The sequence below is a fragment of the Poromitra crassiceps genome, assembly GCF_964638095.1.
Source record: "Poromitra crassiceps genome assembly, chromosome: 2".
Classification (NCBI taxonomy): domain Eukaryota; kingdom Metazoa; phylum Chordata; class Actinopteri; order Beryciformes; family Melamphaidae; genus Poromitra; species Poromitra crassiceps.
Window position 1 is genome coordinate 83,698,768 of NC_139624.1, and position 23,053 is coordinate 83,721,820.

The window sequence follows — 23,053 nt, forward strand, 5'->3', positions numbered from 1 at the left end:
GTGAAACAACGTATGTGGGGTGGAAACACTATGGTTTCGCCGAGTTTAAAGGTCCTTACACTGCGCATATCTTGCACTGTTTGTTCCAAGTCTGTGGCTGTGATTGACAGGTGGGTCAAAACTCGCATCGCAATTCCGTGCTGTATATTCGCATCACTCTTGATGTGTAACTGATGTGTAACTTACACATCAAGAGCGATGTGAATAGAGGGTATGCATGTGATGTCACAGAGGCAGAAGTCACTGTGGGGTCACGCCCACTGAGTCACAGCAAGACTGAGCTTGAATGCAGTAATCAGCCTAGATAAGTGACACCTGCTGCTCAGGGAGGAATTTGACACTCATTTTGACACTCGTTCCCGATTGAGGGGGCGTGTTCCAGTGGGTGTGCATACCCTCTATATACAGCACGGAATTGCGATGCGAGTTTTGACCCACCTGTCAAGATATGCGCGGTCGTGGCAGCACCCTGCAACACGACCTCTCCCTCTGTTTAATCACTTGAAATCCACTCACAAAGTGGTCTATGACCAAGAAATAACGCTAAATGAACAAAAAGACAGCCCCATCTAGTTACTCCTGCCACACGGGACTACGGATGGAAATTAGCCTCGTGCCATGTGCAACGTGTTCGAGCCTAGTGCTCGAGTCTCGTGCTAAATCCGGCAATTTTTACACTCTGATTATGTTCTTTGTGTCCATTAATTTTGCACTGTCCCGTCTAAATAAACAAATAAACTGTAAACAACACAGTCATCGATTCAGGACACTCTTTACAATGCGACCGCATATTCAACAGCTAACGAGCTCACAGATAAACATTAACAATAGCCTATTATGAACCTAAACCTAAGTCGCTTTGGATAAAACCATCTGCCAAATGAGTAATTTAATGTAATGTAAACGAACGTTACTCAATAGTGTTCTCATTTGGTTAGATTTGAGGTTTAAGGACTACTAGTTCAGATGTTTACCAACATATTGAATGTAGATTAATAGTTGCAGTTGGTTGTGGCAGTTCACTGCAACATAGTAGACCTACATATACTGTATATTTATTTTAGTTTTTATTTTAGCCCTAATAAATACTATAGAATCAACTGTAAAACATGGAATCTTGCAGAATTTTCCATAATTTGGCTGAAATTGTAAAAAAAAAATAGCCCTATTCAAAATCAAAAGTAGACCTAATTATTGTAGTAACGTAAATTATTTCATAATTGTAAAATAGGCTAGAGAAACAATTCAGTTTTCAAGTGGGGTGTTTTGAGAGGGAGCTCTGACTTGCGTGGGCCCTTATGTCACCTCACCTCGCCCGCCTTGCAGCTCGCATATGCAGCTCGGCCTCTGCCCGGCCTCGCACGCAGCTCGGCCTCTGCCCGACCTCGCACGCAGCTCGGCCTCTGCCCGGCCTCGCACGCAGCTCGGCCTCTGCCCGGCCTCGCACGCAGCTCGGCCGCTGCCCGGCCTCGCACGCAGCTCGGCCTCTGCCTGGCCTCGCCTGAACTATTGGCATGCGCAGCACATTATTGCTCAACTTCGCATCACTGATGACATCACAATTGCTCTTATGACATCACTGATTATGTCACAATGCCCTACACATGGGGTATCCATTGTGGAGAGGATTTGATTAACAACGAATAAAATCAAAATGAATTTGAGAATCCTATATCGAAGTAAATATTCTAGAGGCGTTGACATGGGAAATTAATTTGATATCAAGCTGAAGTAATTTTTTGTGACTTTAAAATGTGTTAAATTATTGTCAGTTATTTAAAATCCCTTCTGATACATGGTAAACTGCTAACCTATTAAAAGCAGTGGAAAGGGATAATAGAAAGCAGCTCACGAAGGTCATTATCACAATTCTCTTGATAATGATATCCCACAGAGGTAATGTAAGCTGCTGCCCATGTCTCCTCTGGGAAGTGCAAATTAAATTCAAAGCTTAAAGGTGAGTGAGTGCAGTATTGATGTAGCAGCATGGTGCTCTGTGCCTTTGATCTGATAGAGGCCTGGGATCACAAAAGATGTGTGTCATGATGACGCAGAGAGCTGTCTGTTGTGTTGTGGTTAGCAACTTTGTATGCATCACATTATGTGGATTGGATTACCTGTGTTTTAGGATGAGGTCATTTCAACATCCACAGCCATACACAAAGGCCCTTTTGGGCACAAGAAAGACTGCTAACGAAAGTTCCCTGTAGCTTTCCATAGTTAGATCTGGGGTTGTCAAAAGTATCGATAGTATCGATAAGTATAATGCTAAAAATGTAAAACGGATACAATACTCATTTGCAACAGGTATCTATAAGTATCAAAAACTAAAAATGTACGTTTCTCTTAATGAAAAATCAAACATACTGATTAATAATGATGTTTCCCTCCGTATCATTGTTGCTTTAACAAGCTAGTCTGTCTTCCTTTATTTCTATGCATCATTGCCTCTTGATGTGTTGTCATTTCCTCCCCCCGTGGTATTGAAAATGGTATATCGAGTATCGATACTTTCCTGGGTATTATATCGAAGTTAGAAATTTTAGTATCGTAACATCCCTAGTTAGTTCCATGTATGAACATGCCATTGAAGTCTGGGCTTATGCTATTTGAATTGCAAGCGCTGGGAGAATGAAAAGAGAGATTCTTCACTTAAGAGATGATAAATGTATTAGAAATAAGAGTTATGTGTCCAAAAACAATGAACTCCTGAAAAAACTGACAAATCACACCCCCGATTAAATGTGTCATCATTAATGGTTTCATGGATTGGGTGGATAAACTTGAGGAAGGAAAAAGTTGGCCTATATAAGTTAATAGCCACTTGATAAAGATCCCTATTCTGATGTTATAGAAGACTGGAGAAGTATTTCTGCCATCTGTCCCACATGCCTGTGACATTGATCACACTGTAAAATGTATAGGACAAGCGAAGCTTGAGTTTATGCTAGGGATGGGCATCGAATTTCGAATTTTCGAATAATCGTTGTTATTATCAAGGTCGACTTTTATTATTGAAATTCGAAATTCGAATTTTTTTTTTTTTTTTTTTTTTTGGAGTGAAATGTTGCATTGTCTCCCCTGATTCTAAGTATAGTCAAATCGCTTGGTTTGAGCAAGTAAAACAATTTTTATAAGCATTTTAAGCAAGGTTTATGGAAAAATGAATGGCGGATGAAATCCCATGAAGAGGGAGAGGGGGTGACTTTGGCACCCCTTTGGCACTCAGACCTGAGCCTACTAAATATTTAATGAACCACTCATGATTGTCAAAACTGTTTTTTATTTTCGAAAATGTCAGGATCCGAGTGAGACGTGTGGATCTATTCGCGGGTAGTTGATGACCACGGGAAACTTGGTAGGTCTGGAGAAGCTGGGGTGTTGTGGAACTTGGTAGCTTGAAAGCTGGGGCTGCACTGTTCGAGGTTTTGGGAACGGTTGCAGAGAGATTGCAGAAGATGCTGGTTGCAGGAATTGCAGGTTGCAGACGTTGCTTGAGATTGGTATGATCCTAGTTTAGATTATGAATCACTGGCCAGAGCCTGCCGGAACAGGCCTTTATAGATCCGAGCATGACACCACCTGTGCTATGACATCATACCGTTTGTGACATCATCAGAGACATGACATCACCTGTGCTATGACATCACTAGCGAAAGGCATGAAAGACACTTATGAACCATGACATCATCAGTGATCGATGACATCATAGTCGGAATGACGACGTCAAAGTAGGAATGATGACGTCATCCTAACAGTACCCTCCCCTCAACGGACGTCACCTGGCGTCCAATGAGGCCATCAAGGATGGCATCTGGGAGACAAAAAATCCGTAGGTTCTGGTGGAGGTGCTCTTCCGCAGGTGGTTAGACGCAGGTGGTTAGGCCCCAAAGGGGGTGTAAAAGAGTGAGGTGCTCTTCAGCAGGTGGTTAGATGCAGGTGGTCAGACCCCAAAGGGGGTGCAGGACAGTGGAGGTGCTCCTCCCTAATACAGGATATCGAAGCCATAGATGGACCGATACGTGGATAGAACTTCCACCGGGTCCGGTGGATCCTCTGGGACCGGCCATCCCCCGGGGCACGATCCAAACATGGGAGGCTGGGGACCATCAAAAGGGTCAAATGCCGCCGTCTCCGAAGGCAGAGCCGCAGGGGGATCTGACACAGCGAGGCCTGCCCTCCCGACCTGTAGTTTGGGGAGGTCACCCACCGTCTCCTCCTTTAAACGCCTCTTATTTCTTCTTGCTCTTGACCGAGGGCTGACGACACTACGGGAGCCTCCCAGCATGAAGCTGGAACCTACGTGTTGTTCAAGGACAGGAATTGGCTGCTGCTGGGGTACGGGTTCAGACTCGGCGAGGGGAAGGTCCACAGGTTGTGCCTCAGGTACAGGTTCAGACTCGGCGAGGGGCAGGTCCACAGGTTGTGCCTCAGGTTGTGCCTCAGGGCCAGCAGACTCGGAGGCCCCCTGCGGGGGGACGGAGCCGATCTGCAGGCAGCGATTGAACTTCCCAATGAGACGGTCGACAGTCCTCTCCAACTCGTTAACCCTCTTGGAGACACACTGCCACTCCTGGGTCCTGCAGGGAGCGCTACCCAACCGTACAGATCTTTCGGCTGGACACGTAGAGTCTTGATCCACTGAGAGTACCACGGGCCGGCGAGCGGTGGGACCACTTACTGGACGCCGGGAGCAGGAGGAGAGGTAATGCCCGGCTCGGCCACAGTACAGGCAGCTCCGGGTGTCCAAACGGCGCTGCCTCTCCTCTGGTGTGATGCGAACCCTGCCGGTCAGATCACGGTACAGATGGCTGCTGGGACTCGAATGTGGCTGCCCCTGCTCTGGGATGACGCGAACTCCCCCCCAGAATATGCCCTTAGCAGCTGGAGGCGGCCGAGAGGCAGAGCTAAAAGCAACGGCCGCTGTAGACGGGGGAGTAGCAGGTCTGGAAACCTCCGGAACGGCGGTGCGCTCAGAAGCTGGGGCTTCGAGACGATCTAGCCGGCCAATCAAGAGGGCGTGCCGATCAGCGGCTGCGGAAGCCAGAGCCTGGATTGCTTTTTCCTGGTGGGCAATCAGGCGTCTTGACTCAAGTGCGAGGTCTTGCAGAGGCTGCGGGGTGACACCCTCAGGGGGGTTCAGTCCGTCGAGACGATCTAGCCGTTTTACCAGGAGGGCGTACTGATCCTCGGCCTTGGAAGCCTGAACTTTCTGGGTGTCAAGCAGGTCTGACATCATGGTAACCACGGCTTGTAAGATCTCCTCGATGACGAGACCCTTCGTTGAGTCGCCTGGTAGGCCACCTGGAGCGGGCGGCGGGGGAACTGGCGTCTGACGCTTGATCGCTAAACGGCTAAATTTGCCCGCTAAATCCACTTTTGAGTGATTCATACTGTCAGGATCCGAGTGAGACGTGTGGATCTATTCGCGGGTAGTTGATGACCACGGGAAACTTGGTAGGTCTGGAGAAGCTGGGGTGTTGTGGAACTTGGTAGCTTGAAAGCTGGGGCTGCACTGTTCGAGGTTTTGGGAACGGTTGCAGAGAGATTGCAGAAGATGCTGGTTGCAGGAATTGCAGGTTGCAGACGTTGCTTGAGATTGGTATGATCCTAGTTTAGATTATGAATCACTGGCCAGAGCCTGCCGGAACAGGCCTTTATAGATCCGAGCATGACACCACCTGTGCTATGACATCATACCGTTTGTGACATCATCAGAGACATGACATCACCTGTGCTATGACATCACTAGCGAAAGGCATGAAAGACACTTATGAACCATGACATCATCAGTGATCGATGACATCATAGTCGGAATGACGACGTCAAAGTAGGAATGATGACGTCATCCTAACACAATGTCATGTAACATGTTCTTTACTTCAGTGGTGCAATGCTTGTTTGAGCTAAAAATCCACAGCAGAAGCTTTTTATATTAATTAATAAAGCCGTAGACTTAGAATCAGGGGAGACAATGCAACATTTCACTCACAAAAAAAAAAAAAAACATTTTTAATTTTTTTTACATTTTTATTTTTATTTTCGAATTTCGAATTAAATTCGAATTTGGCCAGCGAATTTCGAATAGTGTTTTTGCTAGAAATGCCCATCCCTAGTTTATGCAAGAGATGTTGCATAAAGCGCAGTGCCAGCATGATGCCCTGTAAAGCCTAGTTTAGACCAAAGATTCACGAGACGAGTTGAAACTTGCAACCAGCTCCTGCGACTTGACAAGCTGAATTGCTGAAAGTAGCTGGGTTTCCATCCAAAGGTATAGCAACTTGTAATCGAATTTTCAGAAAGTCGGCAAAAGAAAATGCGATATTACGCATGTTTCCACCCACTACCGTTATGCGTAATATCAGGAATGGTGAAGTGGTGGCTCAATTAATTGACGTGATTAAAACATCGCCAGACGCCAGTCAACCCTCAACCGAGGGAAATTAACCCCGTTCTCTGAATAAATGTGAGGTAAAGAGAAAACATCCTAGCCTGATATTCAGACTGAAGTGGAGGAAATCATGATGGAAAGCTTGGTGGCAGAGAGCGCATTCTGCCTCTGCTAACGTTACACGTGCGTGCCGTTGTCTCGCTATGAAAAACATCACATATTAATTTAACGGTTCTTGATTATACAGAGGTACGTAAAATGTATTACCAGAGGCCACTCTTCAATTCGGCATATAATCCATGGAGATGTTACTGTAAGTGTAAGTGAATAAAATGTAAATTCTGGATGTGTCGCCTGAAATCCCGGTCTTCCTCCGTTAAAACTGCATGTTTTTGAATGGAGTTTGGTTACAGATTCACTAAAGTGGTTTCCATTGCATTTATCGCATTTCTTTTTATCAATACACCCTAATCTTTCGCCTCCCTCAAGTGTGAAAAGCTTTTTGCGATATTTGGAGGTTATATCACATTTTCTGGTGTTTCCACTCAGGATTTTAATGCGCAATTCTAAATTTCGCATAAAAACAGGTGGATGGAAACCCAACTATTGACAACGCATCAGCTGGCATGAGTGGAGATGAGATAGGCCAGTTTACACCGCTGCGACGTGTTTGTCGTCTTAGCTTTGAGAATTTCTGGGTCCACAAAGCAAGAAAAATCTCATCAAAAGTTACTTATAGGCTCCCGTCGGCCGGATGAGAACTTGAAACTTGCAGGAAGTCCGTAAAGCAATAATATCTCGAGACTCTCGACTTGCATCGGAAATCTGTCGGCAGGCTCGGTCAAAAATGGGTGTAACAGCGCTCGTCCGCATGCTGCGCTTCACCCGATCAAAATAAAGTGAACGTGACTGTCTGGGGTGTAGTCAAAATTTACCATTTTCAGCATATAGCAAGTTCCTACTTGCTACTAGCAATGAGCTAGAGTTGTTATTGTTGTTTCATAGCGACAGACGGATTTGAGAGCGACATGTAGCGAGCGGAAAAGAAATCCATTCATGGGCAGAGCCGGTCGGTTGGAGCCAATGGCAGAGCTTGCAGGGAGCGGAAAGGGATTTTCTTCTGCTGCCGACCACGCCTCTTGAGTTCCTGTTGCACCACATTGAAACGGGGCTACCCCCAGAGGTTAGAGAAAAAAAAATATATATATATATTTTTTTTTGTTTAACCGATGAGTTCCCAGATTGGTAAAGCAATGACATTCATTCGCTGACAGGGTGGTGATGAGCACAGAACAGTGTAAATACATTTCCAATATCTTTTCTATACTTGCTTCAGCGGCAGAGGGAAAAAGGAAACACCTTTTATGTGCATACACACACACACACACACACACAAACACACACACAGTAGAGGTAATAGGCTATGAATGGTGTTATGCGATGAGAACATTTTCAGTAACTTTGTCTGGGCATAGGTTTACAGTGACCTAATCCTGACAACAAAGAGTCTCTCTGATGCACACATTGTCTGTTGGAGGAGAAGGGAAGAACTGCCAACTGCCAGAGCATGGTATCCTCCCTGTGTCAACCCATTGTTTTTGGCCAGCGCTTCAGCGTGGGCCCTATATCTGGCTCTGTCCAGTCCAATTTGGTCACCAAGGTTGGTTCAGAGTGACATCACTGTCACAATGCTTTCCAGTCGAATTTGGTCACTAACTTAGGTTCAGAGCGACATCACTGATGATGTCACAATGCCTATAATTGGCATGCACAGCGCACAATTGCCCAACTTTGCATCACTGATGACATCACTCACTGATGACATCACAATGATGTCACAATGTCTATGACATCAGTGATATCACAATTGCTCGAGTGTAACCAAAAACCACAATTGCTCGAGTGACATCACTGATGACATCATCAGTGCCATCAGTGGGACAAAAACTGAAACAATGCCCACTTGAAACAAACAGTGCCCGCTTGCTCCCCTTTATATAATAATAATAATAATCCTATGCTCGGCCGCTGCGTGGCCTCGCCCGCCTTGCTGCTCGACCGCTGTGTGGTCTTGCATAGCAGCTCGGTCACTGATGACAGTGATGTCATAAGAGCAACTTAACAAATTCGATGTACAGGCTCAACTGAAGCTAGTTAGCAGCCAGCAGTCCAAATCCTTATTGTTCTCCCCTAGACTGTAATATCCAGAGAGGGAAAGGTGGGGAGACGGCCTGCAGAGCTAGCTGTCTGGATATCCAGAGAGGGAAAGGTGGGGAGACGGCCTGCAGAGCTAGCTGTCTGGATATCCAGAGAGAGAAAGGTGGGGAGACGGCCTGCAGAGCTAGCTGTCTGGATATCCAGAGAGAGAAAGGTGGGGAGACGGCCTGCAGAGCTAGCTGTCTGGATATCCAGAGAGAGAAAGGTGGGGAGACGGCCTGCAGAGCTAGCTGTCTGGATATCCAGAGAGAGAAAGGTGGGGAGACGGCCTGCAGAGCTAGCTGTCTGGATATCCATCCAGAGAGAGAAAGGTGGGGAGACGGCCTGCAGAGCTAGCTGTCTGGATATCCAGAGAGGGAAAGGTGGGGAGACGGCCTGCAGAGCTAGCTGTCTGGATATCCAGAGAGAGAAAGGTGGGGAGACGGCCTGCAGAGCTAGCTGTCTGGATATCCAGAGAGGGAAAGGTGGGGAGACGGCCTGCAGAGCTAGCTGTCTGGATATCCAGAGAGGCAAAGGTGGGGAGACGGCCTGCAGAGCTAGCTGTCTGGATATCCAGAGAGAGAAAGGTGGGGAGACGGCCTGCAGAGCTAGCTGTCTGGATATCCAGAAAGGCAAAGGTGGGGAGACGGCCTGCAGAGCTAGCTGTCTGGATATCCAGAGAGAGAAAGGTGGGGAGACGGCCTGCAGAGCTAGCTGTCTGGATATCCAGAGAGAGAAAGGTGGGGAGACGGCCTGCAGAGCTAGCTGTCTGGATATCCAGAGAGAGAAAGGTGGGGAGACGGCCTGCAGAGCTAGCTGTCTGGATATCCAGAGAGAGAAAGGTGGGGAGACGGCCTGCAGAGCTAGCTGTCTGGATATCCAGAAAGGCAAAGGTGGGGAGACGGCCTGCAGAGCTAGCTGTCTGGATATCCAGAGAGAGAAAGGTGGGGAGACGGCCTGCAGAGCTAGCTGTCTGGATATCCAGAGAGAGAAAGGTGGGGAGACGGCCTGCAGAGCTAGCTGTCTGGATATCCAGAGAGAGAAAGGTGGGGAGACGGCCTGCAGAGCTAGCTGTCTGCAAACTGGAACTTCTTTGACTGCTGCATAATCGAAACCAGCTTTAGTTCAAAAGGGGAATGGCATGTGGGCTCACCTGTGGGTCAAAAAGATAGGAGGTAGAAATTGCTCATTGAGCTTTAAGGTAGACACATTTTTCTCTCCCGAATACCATTTTTGGGACTTTGAAGGTGAATTACATGCGGATATTCAAAGCGTTGATATGTGTTCCACAGACCTTTCTGGCAAATGTACATTGATGTGGGCAGAGATAATCAGACTTTTCCAGAAATGTTTGGTGTGTTGAGGTGGAAAACTGACTTTTCCAGATCAGATTGAATCATGTGTGCAGGTGCAGGAGATTTATGATGAGTGATGTCTGGTAATTTGCGACAGTATATGGTAGGGAGCTGACATTTAACGAGGCGTGTACAGTGACATAAATCTCTGGTCAACGAAAGTTGTGCGGGAGTCCAGTGCGTTTCCATAAAAACAACGCTTTCAAATACTGATTTTGACATCGTTGATTGCCATGAGCCAACGGTTGAAGCTTTGAAGCATTCGGGTCAGCCCTACTGCACTTTTATTGCATTTTGAATGTTTTCTAGGTTGTGGGATTGCCACTTAAGCAGACATTGTCAGCTGACCTCCACAGAGCTAGTCAGGCACACATCACAATTACAATTGCTGCAAACAATATCCCACTTAAGGTCTCAGGAGAATGAAAGATTTTTTTCTTCTGGGCAGGTTCTGGGTGGTCAGTTCATGAGTGTGGATGCACTGCAAATTGGGGTGTAGGAGGTGTGACATGTAAACACCGCCACCTTGTGCACAGAAAATCTCTCGAGAATTATTTTCAAGACTGACACTATAGTACTATTGTCTCAAGTACTTTACTTTACATGTTGTGTGTTTTTATACTTGTCTGTACTTGTCAGTGTTGTCACGATCAAATAGGTTTTGTTTCAGACACAATCGTCGGTATCCACCCTTCTTATGATTGAGTGCAGGTGCTTTCCTCCCTCTTTGTCAAATGCTTTGTAATGGCATCATGATGTGGCCTGCTGCTCTGGTCAAGGCGTGGTCTCATCCCCTGTTCTCTTGGCAGAGGCCCTTTTCCTCCCGGCCACAGCAAGGCTCAATAGTGATGACTGCAGCACAGGCATACTGCTGTTAATGCACCTTGTGTAAGCTAAGCGTTTATGCTGATGGAACAGCGGGCTTCCATTGCTTACTGTTTGACCCACACAAGCATCTATTGATTGATCACTTTGCTTTTAACAATGTTTTCAGCTTGAGGGTAAATGTTTCTCATTTGTCACGGCTCGTGGTTTACCCGTCATGAATCTGTTCTATATTAGCCGAGTTGAAAGGAATTGAATATGAATGAAGTAGGCCAAGGCATATTAAGCTGAATTAACTTTTTTTCTTTTTTTTTTCTTTTTTACAGATTTGTTTGAATGGCATAGCCTAATTGATAGAAAGTAATGTGAAAAATATTTTGTGTGATAACTTAGCTGTATATCTCCCAAGGGGGAGAATTGGCAGATTATTGTGTTCATGATTTGACTTAATTACTGTTCTCAAACGCATCGTGATATTCAGTTAGATGGATGGATTAGTTGGGTGGATTACTTTCCAGGTTTTTTGCACCAGATTCCTTACAGACCCCTGAAAAGTGTTTTGGCAAATTTTGGAGGCAATCGGAGCAACAGTGCGTCTTCCAACTCAGGACAAACGGACAGACAGCTGAGCTCTCCAATTATAGTAGTATAAGATAAGATGAGACGAGAGTTTCTCTTATTTGACTGCACTGCAGCACATTTGACTACTGTACTGTCCCTCTAGAGCAAAATAATCACAGTGATTATTATTAGTATTCATTTTAAAACACATGATTGACAATAATATATTGAAAGCTCTAGAGCAAAATCATCACAGTGATTATTATTAGTATTCATTTTAAAACACATGATTGACAATAATATATTGAAAGCTACTGACCATAAACCTCCCCAATAAATTCAGGACTGGTTGTAATTTTACCCTGACTACTAGCCATAGTCTCATAATCAGTCCAGTTCGTCATATTATGCCTAGAGGTCACTTTGAGTAGAGAGATGTGATTTAGGTGAAAATAGGCATGTGAACACGGGAGGGACATTCAAAAGCTGCAGTCATGGTTGCATAAAAAAAGTATCTGAATGAATGGTCCCACCCAAGTGTCAGCTCGTCTTTTCTTTGGAAGCCAATCCTATCTATCCTCAAATGACCGTGGGACTGGTGCTGAAGTGATGCATAGACTTCTGTTCTGTTCTGTGCCAACATTACGTCAGCTGCTCCGATACTTCCCCAGCTATCGAGGTCTATCTAATATGGTGTGTGTGTGTGTGTACACACACACACACACACACACACACACACACACACACACACACACACACACACACACACACACACACACACACACACACACACACACACACACACACACAGCTGGGTGCAGGGCTGAAAATACTGGCTTTTCTTCTGCATGCATACTGCATTATATATTTAAGCAAAATAGCATGAGAGCCAGTGTGTTGTGGCAAATATATCCCGCTGATCAGTTGTTATCCCACGAGGCCGCAAAAAAAAAGGTATGTTTTTCGTTCAATCAGGCTATCTTCTCCGGCTCATAACTAAAGAACGGAAAATGGGATCAATAAACTTTTTTTTGCAGGTGATAGAAGAGAGTCTCATCGTTATTTGTGCGTGTTCAGTGTTTACATAGTAATTATTAAAAAATTATATGACTGTTTTAAAATGCATTGCGGCCTATGTGGCACAGCAAGCAACCTTTTGCCCAAGGGCCGTGGCACTGAAAGTGTTAAGAACTCTGGTTAATGTATTCCCCCCAAAAGTCTACAGATCCCCCCAGCCTATAAATCCATCTTATCTGAAGAACATAAGGTAATACATATAGGTGTAATACAGAAGTTGAATTTGAAGTTCAGCATTAATACATTTGTCATTTTTTGTCTTATATTTACCTTTGTGTGTTATTGCAATATAAAACTACATAATTGAGAATCGATTCTCGATTCTGGAATCGAGAATCGTTGGAATCGAGAATCGATTCTGGAATCGGATCGTGACCCCAGGAATCGGAATCGGATCGGATCGTGGCTTAGCCGGATCGGAGCACCCCTACTAAATTTTAAGAATGACTGCGGCATCAAAGGCATGGAAACCCATTGTTGACAGTGTGACTGGGCTCAATTTATTTCCTCCGGGCTCTCGCATACCTTCTAGTCAGGGCCAGATGGGGATGGTTGCAGTGAAGCATAGTTTTCTGGGAATAGGAATGTGATAAGGCAGGATACTATGTTTCTTAGTAAGCCATAGTTCACCTCAAAGGCCAAACCTCGATAGAATGTAGCATTATTTACCACATTCTCACCAGAATAAAATGGCATATCGTATCTGCTGATTCTCACTGAAGTACAGAAGTAGGAGTTGACCCGTTTTATCGCCTTAGTCACCTTACTCCCACCAAGCAGCTGTAATAAAGTTATAAGCTGCTTTTCAGCGATAGGATTAGTGAATAATGAGAAGCTTTAATTAAATTACATTGGTGCCTCTGATACAAAAAACGCAATCCATCTCCATTCTCCACCAATTGATGATGTGGCAAATTGTTACCAGATCATTGACTACATCAACTTTATCCAATTAATGCTAAATAAATAGCACAAGCCGCTATCTCTGTTGCCAAACTGCAAGTAACCAGCCAATTGTGTCAAGTGTTTAATTTCTACTTCCAAATAATTATGTTTGCTAAGTTCCTGTTATATAAATTCATGTCCATCAGCATCAATAAAAAAGTTGCAATTTCTGTTTCAGAAAACTTTATTTACATGCACAATTTTCTATATAAATTTGGCAATGTGGGCTCTATTTGTTCCCTGTTCCAATTATTGTCCCACTGATCCCACACACACAAAATTGAAAATTATACCGTCGGGTTTAAATACCGTATTATAACGTAATACCTTAATACCGCCCAAGCCTATTAATACAATACTCATTGGATTCTTTCTCTCTCCCTCTCCCTCTCTCTCTCACTCCTCTCTCTCTGTCTCTCTCACTCCTCTGATAGAAAGAGATCCAGGCGATGAGCCAGTGCCACCACCCCAATATTGTGTCCTACTACACCTCGTTCGTGGTGAAGGATGAGCTGTGGCTGGTCATGAAGCTGCTCAGTGGTGGTAAGTGCACCATCCCTCTCTTCCCCTCACACGCACACAGACATGCCTGAGTCTCCTCAATCATCTGACCACCCTGAATGTCCTGGACAAACAAATAAATCCCCCATGACTCTGCACATCACTTCATGCTGTCACCCTGAATGTCCTGGACAAACAAATCTCCCATGACTCTGCACATCACTTCATGCCGTCACCCTGAATGTCCTCTGCACATCACTTCATGCTGTCACCCTGAATGTCCTCTGCACATCACTTCATGCTGTCACCCTGAATGTCCTCTGCACACCACTTCATGCCGTCACCCTGAATGTCCTCTGCACACCACTTCATGCCGTCACCCTGAATGTCCTCTGCACACCACTTCATGCCGTCACCCTGAATGTCCTCTGCACACCACTTCATGCTGTCACCCTGAATGTCCTCTGCACACCACTTCATGCTGTCACCCTGAATGTCCTCTGCACACCACTTCATGCTGTCACCCTGAATGTCCTCTGCACACCACTTCATGCTGTCACCCTGAATGTCCTCTGCACACCACTTCATGCTGTCACCCTGAATGTCCTCTGCACACCACTTCATGCTGTCACCCTGAATGTCCTCTGCACACCACTTCATGCTGTCACCCTGAATGTCCTCTGCACACCACTTCGTGCCGTCACCCTGAATGTCCTGGACAAACAAATAAATAACTCTCTACTTGCCACATGAAGGATTTTATCTCTCATTTAGCAACTGGAGATGGAGAGCAAATTAGGAATAGTTACATCCTCCCATACTCTGATACATCTTGGAGATGGCTGATGATGACTGAAGTTACAAAGAGCTGCGGGGGTGGATAGAGGAGGTGGCCTGTGTGTGTCACATCTTCTCAGGGGGCGCTCAATTTGAACCCTGGAGATGAGAGAGAGGCAATAGGGAGTGGTGAGAGAGGCAGTAGGGAGTGGTGATGTGAGAGGCAGTAGGGAGTGGTGAGAGAGAGGCAGTACGGAGTGGTGATGTGAGAGAGGCAGTAGGGAGTGGTGATGTGAGAGGCAGTAGGGAGTGGTGAGAGAGAGGCAGTACGGAGTGGTGATGTGAGAGAGGCAGTAGGGAGTGGTGATGTGAGAGGCACTAGGGAGTGGTGAGAGAGAGGCAGTACGGAGTGGTGATGTGAGAGAGGCAGTAGGGAGTGGTGATGTGAGAGGCAGTAGGGAGTGGTGATGTGAGAGGCAGTAGGGAGTGGTGATGTGAGAGGCACTAGGGAGTGGTGATGTGAGAGGCACTAGGGAGTGGTGAGAGAGAGGCAGTAGGGAGTGGTGATGTGAGAGGCACTAGGGAGTGGTGATGTGAGAGGCACTAGGGAGTGGTGATGTGAGAGGCACTAGGGAGTGGTGAGAGAGAGGCAGTAGGGAGTGGTGATGTGAGAGGCACTAGGGAGTGGTGATGTGAGAGGCACTAGGGAGTGGTGAGAGAGAGGCACTAGGGAGTGGTGATGTGAGAGGCACTAGGGAGTGGTGAGAGAGAGGCACTAGGGAGTGGTGAGAGAGAGGCAGTACGGAGTGGTGATGTGAGAGAGGCACTAGGGAGTGCAGGGTTTCGTGAATGTTAACAGGATCGTGGAGAATGTGGCAACTCGTATCTTCATTGTGTGCTGTACAGGGTTGGGAGTAACAGAATACATGTATTCACTATTAAGAAATAATACAGTATTTAAAATACAAAATATGAGTAACTGTATTCCATTACAGTTAGTTTAAATTAGTGGCATTCTGAATACAGTTACTGTCTTTAAAAATATATTAATTTAAAGGGGGACTGACCCCCCCCCCCCCCCCCCCCCCAGATTTCTTGCAAAACGGTATTCTACTTGATTTGAAAACTCTGCAGGCAAGATGGCCGCCTATTAGGGTTGTCACGATACCAAAATTATGACTTTGATACCGATACCTGCCTAAATATCTCGATACTCGATACTTAAACGATACCACGGCAAAAAGCTAAAGCAACAGGAAAAGTCGTGTAATAATGGATGACAGAAGAACATGGAAGTTAAAATTCATGTTTTGAGTCTTCATCATACTTTATGTGGTGTTCAAAGATAGCTGGGGAAGGCTGCCTCAACTGAGTTGGTGCTGATTCTGCTGGCATCTCATTTGACTACCGGTAAATAGAAAATGAGGAAATGTGTTCAGTAAGCGCAGAATAGAATCATTTCTGTTCAGTCTACTTTAGTATAATCCTGAGTTTGAGCTTCATTAAGTGCCAGATTTACAGTTAATGTCATGTATGTTTATTATTTTTCACAATAAAATGTACAGTAGGCCTATGTGGTATGTGGTGTCAAGTGTTTTCTTGTTTGTTAATACATGTAGGTGAGTTTTTGACAATTAGTATAACATTAATCATGGATTATTCTAAATAAATAAATAATTAAAGCTTTTACATGGTAATATGCAGTAATCTGATGTCCCTTATACTTAGTGTATGTGATTTCTTTAACAGTTAACGTTATACAGTTTGCAACCTCATATCACTCTTAAACACCGTCATATAGCCTACCTCCTTGGCAGAGGTTAGGCGCATTGCCTTTAATTGCCTCATCAAACGACGCTGAAAAAAGTTTGCTTGTCACAAAATAAATCACACTCGCTTGACTTGACGTTATCACATTCGCTAAACTGTCACACTTTGTACTAGTCGGATCGTCTGTTGGAGAGATGCTTTGGCAAGTCAAGTGGACGTGTTGTCTCCCTTTTGCCTGTGTAAACATGTGTAAACATCGTTTTACAGACGGACAGCTTTGTCCGTGCACGCTTCGGCATAGCCGTTGTAATCTGACTGTATGGTTGTAATATTAAGTGCTGACTCCGTGGGCCAGATTCGACATACGCTGTTAGAAATGACAAGCAAACCCTATGCTGCTGCTCTCAGGTAGGATAGGCTGCAGTCGAGCGAAGGCGAAGCGCTGTGTGTGACAGGCAGAGAGGAGAGAGAGGGAGGGAGAAAAGCCAGCAGCTCCAGCACCAATTTACATGCAAAATCCGTAGAGATTCAACACATTAACGTTGCTTCCCATGGTCAGAAAAAGTCGCCAGATTTGTCGCTAGTCGCCTTTGAGAAATAAAGTCGCCACGTGGGTCTGAAAAGTAGATAAATATATCGACAAAGTCGCCAAGTTGGCAGCACTGCATGTCGGCTGAACAGAGGACTGGAGAGTGGAGTGTCAGTGAGACAGGGGAGGGCGGACTTGGCACGCCCACAGGGAGTTGAAACAGACAGCGCAAACCTGCAGCACACAGACTCCGGTGGAGAAACAGACGGTGGCACACATGGATGCAACGCAACTCATGTAATTTTTAAAAGTATCGGTACTAAATTAACGTGGTATAGTATCCTTTTTAATGCCAGGGTATCGCGGTACTGTTGTAGTACCGGTATACCGTGCAACCCTACCGCCTATACTCCCTTCTGTACCCTGGCAGAATAAACTGCATCATAACTTGGCCAATAAGTATGTAAGATACAAAATAAAACAAATTGTAATGTCTTTAATTGTTGTAGAATGCAGAGGACATGTAACTGTTTAGTTAAACTCGCATTCCAGGAATATTGTATTTACTGCGCTGCTCTAAAGATAAAGTAAGTGGCTCGAGCCTGTTTCGTCCTGGAACCCACTCGCTTTGCGCCAGAACACAATCGATTTGGGGGTGGAACACGCCAACGCCAACGCCTAGAACTGTCAAATCAAATCATTGACAGAGACGCTATGGCCCGCCTCCCAGTATTTTCAGTGTATCAGAGATAGAGAACGATAAATGATCAATATAGTCACGTTATAAACAACAAACTAACGCTGGTGATCCATATGGAAACAGTGTCACTCGAAATGGTTAAAACTTATATCAATTTGGTCATTCAGTGGCGTTTTACTGCCATGTAACATAACTAGCTAGCCGCTAACATTAGCCACAGTAGGCGTTTACACATGATGCATTGCTCTTAAAGGGCTCGCGCCGCGTGAACTACAGTAATAATCACATGATTTTTTTTTTTCACATGTAGTACATACATACATCTGATAGATGCACCTGGCAAGGGGAAGGCCAGGCTTCACGGTGCAATATGCCCTAACCCGACATATTACACACTACATCTTCTAAATGCAACTGGGATACATCATCAGTGATGTAACCTGGGGTCGTTGGGTGTTTCGGGTCTCACAACATCATACGCACTCGCCCAGGTGACCCAGCTGAGGCTAATTACGCCTCGGCTTGTATCCCAGCAGCAGCCACTCATGGATCTGACTACTTGGTCCCCGGGCGCTGTACGAGAAAGCGACCACTGCTCCTGGCCTGCCCCCCGGAGGAAAGGACATGCCTGGATGGGTTAAATGCAGAGGACACTTTTCACCGGCCACCGTCAGCATGAGTGTGTTGTGGCCACATGCATGTATTGTGGTGTTCGTGTGACAATAAAAGACGGGCTTGTCCCGTTACGAGAGAAAGTTTTTTTACGAGAGAGTTGAATCTTCATCTGCAATGTTGCTAGCGGACGGGTCCAAGAAACCCCAATCCGCTGCTGTGGAACTACTCCGCAGGGACCGGAACATCAGTGCATGGAGAGTCGAGGCATTGTGGTTCTCCCGGCCGGGCTTCTCCTTCGTCTCACCAGGTCTGCATCTTCCCGGGCGGCAGGGGGACACAGGCCTGCGTGCTGCACGTCATAGTTCTGCGACGAGCAATTCACACATCCGGGGGATGAATGGTTGACAGGATTTCCCTGATCCACTAGGAAAAATCCATGACGCCCATCCATCCTGGATTACGTTGATGCTTGCACAGTTTTTCAGTAGAGTCACTGTGGCGTTTTTGGATTTCTTCCTCACGAAAGAACCAGACTGGGTTGCTAACCCAACCTGTACCGGGTGCCGTCTCTTTCCGGCCCGTCAAGATGAGTGGGGCACGCGCAAATACCACCGTGACGTAACGATGTACCAAATCGCCCATTCATTTGAGGGCACAAAAAAAAGCAGGTTTGAACCCATAGAGGGCACTTATGCTGCTGAAATGATAGGGGTTTGTAAAATTGTAACAGATTGGTCTCAAATGTGGAGATTTTGACCAGAATCCTTCACATACCACTCCAAAAGCCATATTGGTTAAAAGCTATAAAAAAAAGTGTTTTGGGGGTAAGTGTGTAAGTTACACACAGTTACATAATAATACTTTTTGTTTTGTTTTATTTGTCCTCAAATTCATATAAAGTACACACGTTAGTTAAAAAACTATGTCTGGGACTGGTAGCATAGTTTAAAAAGATAAATCTTCAGATAATAATTTGCCGTTTTTATCTTCAGATTGAGTTTGTGTTCTAGTGAAGAGTAAATCAATTTTGCTATATTTTAATGTTTGTGTCTAATGTGTTTTACTTTACCGTGATGCTCTTTGCTGTGGTTAACTGATGCTGGGGAAATTAAAGAAGGGGTAAAGCAAAACTGCACAGTGGAGACTTTGTTCTCTTCAATTTTGCTTTAAACAGTCTCATTTGCAGGACAAAACGTACCACATTTGTGTTGACATACTTGCATAACCTTTCCTACGAAGACAGTAGCATGGTCATTCCAAGTGTTAATACATTCTAAGTGACCCAGACAAATGGGCTGAGCAAGACTATTTTGAAGTATTCTGAAACAAAGTAATCCAAAGTATTCGGAATAGGTCACTTAACTTGAGTATTCTAATATTCGAATATGTTACAAATGACATTCGGGCATGGATTCAGTATTCTGTAGTGGAATACATTTGAAAAGTAACCCTCCCAACACTGGTGGTGTATGAGCTGCAGCCCTAACAGTGCACTGCAGAGGCTAATGACAGAGCTAAGGTAATAACAGCCTGCAGGCTGGCGTCATGGCACCCCTGTGGCAGGCAGGCAGCGCTGCAATTAACTAGTGAGAGGTGAAGGAGAGCGAAGAGGAGGCGTCTAGCGTCAGCCCACCCGCCAAATGTACCCTCTGCAGCATTAGCTTAGCCTGCTAAACCAGCCGGCCACGTGAACTCACATTTCATTTGGTTCTGCGAGACCGTCTGGCCTCAAGCCCTGGGAGGGCGTTAAGCAGAAGCTGCAAAGTGGATGAGCCAATCAGCGACTGCGCTCAGTGCCCTATGATTGACAGCGCAAGTTGGCCAATCAGGAATGCCACTAGCACTGCACTAAACCAAACAATAATGGCCGCCTCCCTGTCTGTCCATCTCGAGGAGTAATGTCAATGTTCGGCGGAAAATATGTTTTTGCCATTCTCCCGAGTGGATTTGGGTTTGACTGGATTCAACGCTGATTGGCTGAAGGCGTTGTCTGTCAAGGCAAGTACACCCGCCCAACCTCCGCCCACTGCGATACGCGGTCTCGCAGAACGAAATGAAATGTGAGTTCACGTGACCGGCTGGTTTACCAGGCTAGCATTAGCTGGCCATTAAAGATAACAATGTTTGTTTCATTTGTGAGGGACTGACTGGCATGTTGGGTAAGAAGTAGGCCAAGGTCATTTTGTCAGTTTTTACAGATTATGAAAGTACAGATTGTAAGCTTTCAAATTATGTGTTATACATTGAAATCTGAAAAACGTGTCGGTATTCCTAAAAGCAACATTCAGAGAAAATCGCCATGAAAGTTGGTGAACAAGCTTGGTTTGCCCTGAACAAGCTTAGTTTGCTAACAAGTTATAAGTATTTAGTGATCCTAAAACTGTTGTTTGTTATATTGAGTGCGTTCTTCAACATCTAAACTTGCGTAAACAAAGAAAAAAAAACTCAAGAAACAAAAACAACCATTTATCTTGATTTGTGCGATTTCATGGTTGCCTACTTGTTACCCCGTTCACCAGACATTGTCACATTTTATTTTCACCAGCAAAATATCAAAGAGCGTCTTGGGTTGCTGATAACAAGTTGCTGATAGCAAGGTTTTTGTGGACCTGTGTGGGCCTGTGAGTGTGCCTTACAGCCTTATAGGAAGATCTGCTTTGATAATCAGATTTGCCAGGGCACATACTGTAGAAGCAGAGAGCCTGGAGATGATTTGCCAGGGCACATACTGTAGAAGCAGAGAGCCTGGAGATGAAGGCCTCCAGTGCCAAGTGTTTGACAAGCAGGAGGCAGTGTGCTCCCCTCACTCAGAGATGACCGCCTGCTGGGGGCAGTGGGCATTAATAAGTGGTGAGTGATTGCCCTCCCTCTTTCTTCCTCTTGCTTGCAGTCTCACACACACACACACACACACACACACACACACACACACACACGTGCACACATACTGTACGTGCACACGTATGTGCACTGCACATAGATAAACATACACTAAACATATCTACCCCCTCCCCCGCATGCCCCTCTCTAGCCCCCTGTGTGTGTACACAGCATCCCACTGTAATGGATAGTGGCCACTGGCCAGGTGGCATGCCTGGCTCCCTCAGAAACACTGAAGTCACGAGCCGCTTGGCAGCTGCCTTGCAGCTGGGCCCAGGGCACAGTGCCCACCAAGCCATGCTCAAGCAGGCGGCCAGCCTCACAGCGGGGTCAGACACCACACAAGATGGCCTCTCTCATTCTCCTCACCCTAGTAAAACAGACGCCCTTGATGTTGAGTTTTATTGTGCAGAGTAATTAAGTGATGGCCGTGCCGACGTCTGCCATGGAGACAGAGTTCAAATCAGCTCTGGTTTATAGACCATCACTCCTCCACGGGGCAGAGCATACCAACCCCAAGGGAGGCCAACCCCTGTCTGCTCTTCAGGCTTGATGGAGCGTAAGAAAAGAGGCTTTCATCCTTTGACTCTATCCGGCCTTGTGCCTTCTGCTATTGAAAGATTGCTGACAGTCCACGAGTTGATCTACCAAAGCTCTGACTTGTTTTCCCTCTTGAGTTCTTGTTGAAGCGCTATATGATGAGGCCGCAGAGTGCATTCCAACAGGGCTCGTTCCTGAATGAAAATGAAAATGTTGTCAGACTGCATACTACTCAGCTGCTCAACAACTTCTTCACAGCCGGAGGCGGAACTTGCCATTTTCGGCTGCTCAGAATGCTCTCTGCTCCTCCCTATGGCTGTGCAGCAGTTTCTGATGCAGGGAACTACTGTCGCCAAGAGACTCATTCTGAAGGAGTGGAAGTCCCCCTCTCCACCTTCTTTTCAGCTGTGGCTGACAGACATGGTTTCGGTTATACGTTTGGAGAGACTCAGGTTCCTGAGGACCAACTCACCAAAGAAATTTTCAACTATCTGGGAACCGTTTCTGGCCTACTTGGACGAGGTTAGGGGCGACGGGTAACTCGCCCAGCTGATTTCTCATGGACTCTTTGCATGGGATTCTATGCACAACATCTCTTACAAGCACATAAGCACCTTATGCGGCTGGTAGCATCAGGTTGTAATATTGGAATGTTGATTACATGTTTTTTTTTCTTTTTTTTCTTTTTCTGTGTCTGAGTTTGTTTTTGTTTTTTGTTTTCCATCTTCTGAAAAATTGAAAAATAAAATATTGAAGAAAAAAAGAGAAAATAACGTGTTCACATTCTAGCTCCAGATGCACACCCGCTAGAATCACTAAAGTCTTACTACAGTATATAGAGCCCTGGGATACTAATTGCTGTACAATCTGCCCACTCTTCCAAAACCTGGAGCTGGATCTTTAGACGTCATCATTGAGCAGTGATGTAACAGGATTGCCTTGTCTTTTTTCCTCATACATAACAAGAGGCCACACTGTTACACACTGTTACTGTTAAACACCCTTACATTGACACCAGAGTGCCTTAAAGGTCAGTGAGCACATGTGGAAGGCACACAGTTAAGAGTGTGACCTTCACTGACTCAGTCAGTACTCAAGTCAAATGTTTTTGTCAGATGTTTGGTAAATTGTTGATAGTAAAGTAGAGCTATATCCCAGTGCTCACTAGAGCTCCCAGGCTATATCCCAGTGCTCAGTAGTGCTCCCAGGCTATATCCCAGTGCTCACTAGAGCTCCCAGGCTATATCCCAGTGCTCAGTAGTGCTCCCAGGCTATATCCCAGTGCTCACTAGAGCTCCCAGGCTATATCCCAGTGCTCACTAGAGCTCCCAGGCTATATCCCAGTGCTCAGTAGAGCTCCCAGGCTATATCCCAGTGCTCAGTAGAGCTCC

The 23,053-nt window shown here is 45.6% G+C and overlaps 1 protein-coding gene across 3 annotated transcripts in view; it reads left to right on the forward strand.

Moving 5' to 3' along the window:
* oxsr1b (oxidative stress responsive kinase 1b) overlaps window positions 1–23,053 on the forward strand; it is a 99,124-nt gene that overhangs the window by 34,707 nt on the left and 41,364 nt on the right. For all 3 annotated transcript variants that reach the window (XM_083655090.1, XM_083655088.1, XM_083655089.1), the window contains exon 3: window positions 13,785–13,893. In XM_083655090.1, coding sequence (XP_083511216.1) covers window positions 13,785–13,893 — 109 coding nt within the window. The remainder of the gene's footprint in view (window positions 1–13,784; window positions 13,894–23,053) is intronic.